This window comes from Aplysia californica, unplaced genomic scaffold, assembly GCF_000002075.1.
Source record: "Aplysia californica isolate F4 #8 unplaced genomic scaffold, AplCal3.0 scaffold01099, whole genome shotgun sequence".
Lineage (NCBI taxonomy): Eukaryota > Metazoa > Mollusca > Gastropoda > Aplysiida > Aplysiidae > Aplysia > Aplysia californica.
The window spans coordinates 78,356-85,525 of NW_004798369.1; the positions used below are offsets into that span (position 1 = coordinate 78,356).

At 42.5% G+C, this 7,170-nt stretch overlaps 1 protein-coding gene across 1 annotated transcript in view; it reads left to right on the forward strand.

Annotated features, from left to right (window-relative positions):
* LOC101855068 (multiple epidermal growth factor-like domains protein 6) overlaps window positions 1-7,170 on the forward strand; it is a gene marked incomplete at its 5' end in the record, with an annotated part of 50,416 nt that overhangs the window by 39,477 nt on the left and 3,769 nt on the right. Inside the window, 3 exon segments of the mRNA XM_035973282.1 lie at window positions 2,070-2,287; window positions 6,029-6,099; window positions 7,030-7,108. Coding sequence (XP_035829175.1) covers window positions 2,070-2,287; window positions 6,029-6,099; window positions 7,030-7,108 — 368 coding nt within the window.

Below are 7,170 nucleotides of genomic sequence, written 5' to 3' on the forward strand. Positions count from 1 at the left end.
GGGGGGAGTTTTGTTTGTTTTTATATCCATTGTTCCTTGAATTCTTAATAAATGTGTGTGTTTGAGGAGGGGAGGGAGATATTATTTGGGGGTTTTTTTATGTCAGGTTATATTTGTTGTTGATTATGTGACTGTTTGTTGTATAGGAAAGGGAAGGGGGGGGGGCTTTTGTTTTTGTTTCTACTGTTTCCATTTTTTTTCTTGTCTTTGACCTTTATCAGTGTTTGCCAAAAAGTTCTTTTCGTCTGTCAATATGGTGTTAACTATACAGCCACGTTTCTGGAAATTTCACAAGTCGACTGTGACAAATGATGACCGACGAAGACAAAAACAAATTTTTATTTAAATGCATTTGAATTTGTCCTAGACGGCCACCCATTGATGGGGAGAAAAGTGGTTGTCTTAGACAGATGAACACATTGGAAAGTGTCATTATACAGGGTGATTAAAAAAAGAATACACCAAAATCATCTCACAATATTTCGAAAGCGAAAAACAATAGAAAACTCCAGCTAGGACTCATGTGTTGTACTTACATATCTTCAAGTTTTTATGTCATGTTTTGAAAGTGCTCAGTGGATTGGAAGGAGAGGTGTTAAAGACCTCGCTCTCAGCAGTTTGCTTGCCAGATCCCCGGACCTCACTGTGTGTGACTTTTTCTTGTGGGGGGTATGTTAAAGACAAAGTTTATGTTCCACCTCTTCCACCAAATATCGACGGCATAAGCGATCGAATGACATCTACAATCAAAACGGTGGACCGAGACACCTTGAGGCGCGTTTGGGAGGAATTCTCGTATAGGCTTGATGATGTCGGTGCTGCCGGTGGAGGCCACATGGGCGCTTGTAAAACATGAAATAAATACTTGAAGATGTGTACAAAACATGTGTCTAATCTAGAGTTTCCTATTGTTTTTGTTTTTAAAATATCGCTTGATGATTTTGGTGTATTTAAAAAATCACCTTGTATTATAGAAAAAGCTCAGATAGTGAAGCGGTCGTTTGCACAGGTGATTTTCTTCGGTATTTGGCCACTAGAGCAGGTTTCACTCTACATGTATGTAGTCTACTCAGATGTTAGAGACGGGCGGGAAGCGATTTTTCCTTCCCGAGCGAGAAGACCGAGAAGCCCACCTACTTCTCGCCGGGACCGGTCCCGGTACCGAGAAATACTTCCCGTCTCGTGTCTCGGGAAATGCTTCTCATCTCGTGTCTCGAGAAATGCTTCTCATCTCGTGACCATTTTCTCTTCTCGCCCCGCAGTTCGAGCCACTCGTTCAGCGAGAAGGCCGGCAGTGGCCGAGATTTCTCTTTTCGCCCCACAGTACGAGCAACTCGCTTAGCAAGAAGGCCGGTCGTTGTGGGGATCTAAACTAGGCTAGCCCTGTTGCGCAGGCGCAGGCGGTGAAGGAAGGTAGGGAGATCTAGGCCTAGGCCCTGATCAACTCCCCGCTCGCCTCGTCTCGCCACCCTCTCCCCTCTGTTTCACACACAGGACGGCACGGTGATTGGTGGCACTGTCTGCGTTGTCATTTCTCGCCTCTCACTCTCTCACTCTCGTTACTGTTGCTCGTTATGTCAAGCCAACGAGCAGTATCACTTCTCGGTACTGGGTAGTAGTTTAGTGGCCGGGCAGCGACGGGAAGGGCATTTCTCGCGAGAAACGAGTACTCGGCTCGTCTCGTGCCCACCCCTATCAGATGTGCATTGATTTGACATTTAAGTCACCACTGTATGGATTAAGAGAAGTCCCAAAGAATGAAAAGATGATGGTGCTGTCGTTTTCAGTATTACAATATTTATGCCACCCATTAAATTTGCAGAACCCTAGTATTTCATCATCATCATCATCATCATCATCATCATCATCATCATCATCATCATCATCATCATCATCATCATCATCATCATCATCACCACCGCCACCACCACCACCACCTAAATAAAAACATGGTGTACGTGGTTATTTGAAGTTGCTCGCCTCAAGACGTAACTTCACTAAGCTCTGGCATCAGAGCACGAGCCTGTGGGACTGCAAAAAGACAACAAAGTCACCCATTCTGCTTACAGATGGCACGCCTGTTTGAGAGGACCCGGTTAAACCGTCGCTACGTCTCTAGCGAGGTCACACGGCTTGACCATCCGGCACACACAGAGGTCACTAGGTCATCCGATGACCCTAAGATCATAGGGGTCAGGGCTAAAGTCCTCCTCCACCTGTCAGCGACCTACCTGGACGCCTTGAGTCTGCAAGACATTAGCTCTGTCCTCTGGAAGGACTTGAACAGGTGGGTCAAAGTAAACTTTAACCCCCCCCCCCCTCCCCCTCCCCTCATTGCCAAAGTGCTTGATCTAGTGCGCAGGTCCGGGGTCACTATCCTTCGAGAGGACTTGAACAGGTGAGGTAAAATAAACTTTACCCCCCCCCCCCCCCCATTTTCAAAAAGTGCTTGGTCTTGTGCTTATCAGGGGTTACCGTCCTCTGGGAGGACTTGAACAGGACGATCGAAGTACATTTTAAGATTGCTAAGAGTATCGTGGAAAGAAAAGAAATCAAATGAAGCAGTGCTTGATGAAGCCCACGTGGGACGCTCAATGTTTAAAACAATCAGAAACGACAAATGCAGTTTTCGGGACACCTGAATAGACATAAGGGTTTGAACATCTAGCTATCACTTACAAAATTGAAGGCAACCGAGGCAGGGGTAGGCCCAGAACAATCTACTTGGGGAATCTAAACAAATGGGTAACAGGGAAAGATCAGAGAAACGTAGCTTTTTTTAGAGCATCAGAGCAAAGGAATGAACGGAGAACCATGATCGCCGATGTATGTCGCAGATCCGGCACTGGATGATGATATAACACTATAATAACACGTCTCATCCAGTGTTACTCCGGCTGATGGTCATAAATAATAATACATAATATAATAGATAACTGGTATCTTTGCGTTTCCCATTCTATTACAATTTGATCATTTTCTTGTTAAAGCGACACACTCATGTTAGTCGTTGGTTCTTGAGTGTAAGTGTTCCGTTGGATGTAGTGGGTGGTTGGAATCAAAGAGGCTCTATAAGGTTCTTCTGTACTCTCCCTGCCCTGTTTGCACCCTGCAGTCTAGCTTTTTCATGGCTCTGAATGGCCGTTGTATCGACGAGCTTCTCTTTATCCAAAGCTCAACTAGCCAGAAGTTAACAGATGTGAATCTCTGGAATTTTATTCGACAAACTCTCCGAAGTAGAAATGACACAAACAGAAGAGAATTTAGAATAGTACTCTTTTCTTAGATCAGGATGGTAAGCTTGCCGAAAGAATGGTAAACAACCGCCTTTACTGGTACCAGGAAAATACCAACAGCTTGAACCCACACCAAGCAGGCTTTAGAAAAGGCAGCAACACAGAAGATCAACTTTTCAAACTAAGTCAAGACATCCAGGATGGTTTCCAGGAGACTAAACACACTCAAGCCGTCTTTTTAGATATCCAACAGGCGCACGACAGAGTGTGGAGAAAAGGCCTTCTCATGAAAATGATGGACCTCGGGATACACGGGAAACTTTATAAATGGATCAAGTTTTTCCTTGCGGATCGAAACATCGAAAAAAAGGGGAACAATGCCCACTAGTCAAGAGAAGTACTCGAGGAGGGCCTACCCCAAGGTTCCTGTTTGAGTTGCACTTTGTTCCTGATCTTCTTTAATGATGTGACGAACGTGCTGCAATCAGAAAAGACTCTCTACGCTGATGATCTTGCTCTCTGGCAGACACATCACAGCACGGTAATAGGAGCAGGAAAATTAAATTAAGACCTCAAGAGGCTCCACAATTACTGTTAGAAATGGAAGCTCAAAATAAACTGCTCGAAAACAGTATACACCATCTTTACAAAGAGCCATAAAACAGCCAAAGAAAGACTCCAACTGAAGATAGGAAATGAAAATCTCTCCAAAGAAGAACAACCAATGTATCTAGGAGTCAAACTTGACCAAAGTCTAACAACGAAAAGCCAAGTGGAGATCGTAGAGAACAAGGCGAAAAGAAGACTCCTACTTTTAAAGAAACTCGCAAGCAGTTAATGGGGATCAGACAAACAAACTCTGAGAGCTCTATACCTTGGTTATGTCCGATCTTCCCTGGAATACAGCAATAGCCTACTCACTATGTGTAGTGCAAGTACTTGCAATACCCTTGACAAGGTCCAAAATAATGCCCTTCGTTTCATAAACGGTGGCATGAGATCTACACCAACTGCCGCATGGGAAATTCTGTCAAATGTTGAACCCCTGGGAATTCGCAGAGATAAAGCAGTTTTGGAGCTCCATGAAAGAACCAAAAGAATGTGCCCCATCACCCAAACTGGAAATTAGTAGAAACATAGAAACCAAAGAAATGACTTCAACAAAAATCAGTCATGCATCGCATCACTGAACTAATGGAGAGCCACCATCTACCACAAAACAGAAGAGAAACCAAAAGACTCAACCAAAACATCCCTCCCCATATTTCTATGGAAAAAACAATCATTAAAACTTCTCTCAGAGACAATAGCACAAAATCTTCAGACCCAGTGAAGTTGATGCTCGCATCACATCAAACAATCGACAGCTATTCAGATGACTGGATACAAGTCTATACAGACGGCTCAGCATTCAAAGGCACAACCACAGCCGGATATGGAATACTAAAACAATACCCAGATGGAAGTTCCAATGAGATCTCTGCAGCCTGTGGAGAGAAATGCAACAACTACGACGCAGAAATGATAGCAATTGAAACTGCATTATACCATCTCCGCACCGTTTTTGACACTTATCCAAACAAAACACAGAGTATAGTGATCTTCACTGACTCACTATCAGTCTTGCAAGCAATAGAAAATGGCCATTGTCTAAACGAAGACCTGACACATATACTGTTTGGCTCCCATCACCTGACAAACATCCTGTAGCGTCAACCTGGTGATGCATTGGATTCCCGGACACTCAAACATTCCTGGAAATGACAGAGCAGACACACTCGCCAAAAAGGGATCTAGACAGGAACAACCCAACATTCCAACTTCATACAACACAGCAAAGCAAATCTTTAAAAGCAACAGCAAACAAGATTGGATGAACAGATGGGCCTTGGGAAAGACAGGCAGAACAGTTGTCAAACATATGACTACAACAAAACGAAATGACAATATCAACCACCTACAGAGAAAGAAACAGACCACGATCTTCCGCCTGCGAGCAGAACATATATAAGTTCCCCCAATGTGTCTTTTGTGTGACTATGCATATGAGACAGTGGAACATCACCTTTTCCACTGTACAGCCCAAAATGACAGCAGAGCTACACTTCTCCCTCCGAGACCTAACTTCGACAACACACTCTACGGAACATTACAGCAACTGCAGCAAACCTGCACTTATTGCTACATGGCATTGGACAGAAGGGCAAGAGCCCGGATGTTGATGGATCGACAACAACAACAACAACAACAACAACTTACATATGGATAACAAGAGCTACACATTCTGATATACATGTCCATACATGAGAAAGATCAGGAACAAAGACCAAGGGATTTAATAGTGAAAAGGATCAACGATATTTATGATACAAACGGAGTTACCGTTCTTTCATGTTTTACTTCTTAAATTATTTGCTCTAACAGTTCGGCTCACAGTTTAGGGAATTGTTTCAAAAATCCTTATTTAGACTGTACAGGGTGAGTGAGTGCTTAGCACGACTATAATAAGTTTGTAATAGCAGGCTTACTCGTTCTTGTAAAGAAACACAGCTGAGACACAAAAATACCATCCCCAAACTGCATTCATTCCCAAAGCAATTATTTTATTTTATTATTTTATTTTAACCCACTATGTTTCGTTACGCATGTATATTTACGTACCTTGTTATGTATGCATGTATAGTATGTTACCCCAATGTAAACCAAATTTCCTCACGGGCATCAAAGAAAAGTGGAATTGTATTATTCGTTTTTATTTCTATTTATAACATGACGTCATCATCCCTCGGCAGGTTTTACGGCGAGCTGGGGCAGAGTCGGCTGAAGGTGAAGATGCCAGCTAGTGAAGGCGTGTCTGTGCACGGTAAGATCTATAGTGCAGGCAAAAATTCGTGGAGAAACTTATTGCCAAATATTTAATAAAGTATCAAACATAGACTCTCCAGCTTTTGTAAAATGACTTCTACCAATTTGTCTAACAGATCTATATTTTTGTAAATGCCTGTTACCTGTATTCTATAAAATTCCTTAATAAATGGAAATTTAAAAATCCAAGAGGGTGGTTTTTACCAATTTTAAAAGGTTGACAACTTGGGCAATATCGTTTTTAAAAGCAAATCTGTCTTTTTTTTCTAATCGTAACATTATGCTTATTGAACGCATGTTTTTAGAACCTTTAGAGCTAAAATGTATTCACTATGAAATTAATTTCTTGTAACAAGTTTTGCCAGGAAAAAATTTTCAGTGATGAGCAATGAAGAAGGCCATATGCTTATACAAAATATGTGTGTGAGAAGCTGGGAGTGCTGTGAACTATTCTAATTTTTTTTTGCGAGACGGAGATTTATAGTATTTTGTATTAATTTATGAAGAAAAGTTTTTTCATCTGGCCACGGTTGTTGTGGGAAAATATGATTAAGTTAAGACAAATAATTGATACAAACTGCTGTGCATAGTATGGACGAGAATTTTTCCCCCATTAAAATTAAAGAGATATATTTGAGGATAAGTTGCACCACAAGCTTTGACCGCTCTGTCGTGAGCACCTTGGGGCTGTCACTGGTGAGTCTCAGGGGTGAGCCGATAGTTGTATCTTTTATTACACGGAAACATGTACCTGCATGTATCATGTCTCTGTCCAGACGGGGACGAGTGTGCTGTGTCGGAGAGCAACGACTGTTCACCCAAGGCCACCAGTCTCAACACACTAGGGAGCTACATGTGTGTGTGTTGTGTATGTATAATAAATGTCTATGTATGTACATACAAGTATATGTATCATGTCTCTGTCCAGACGAGGACGAGTGTGCTGTGTCGGAGAGCAACGACTGTTCACCGAAGGCCACCAGTCTCAACACACTAGGGAGCTATATGTGTGTGTGTGTGTGTGTGTGTGTGTGTTTGTGTGTGTGTGTGTGTGTGTGTGTGTGTGTGT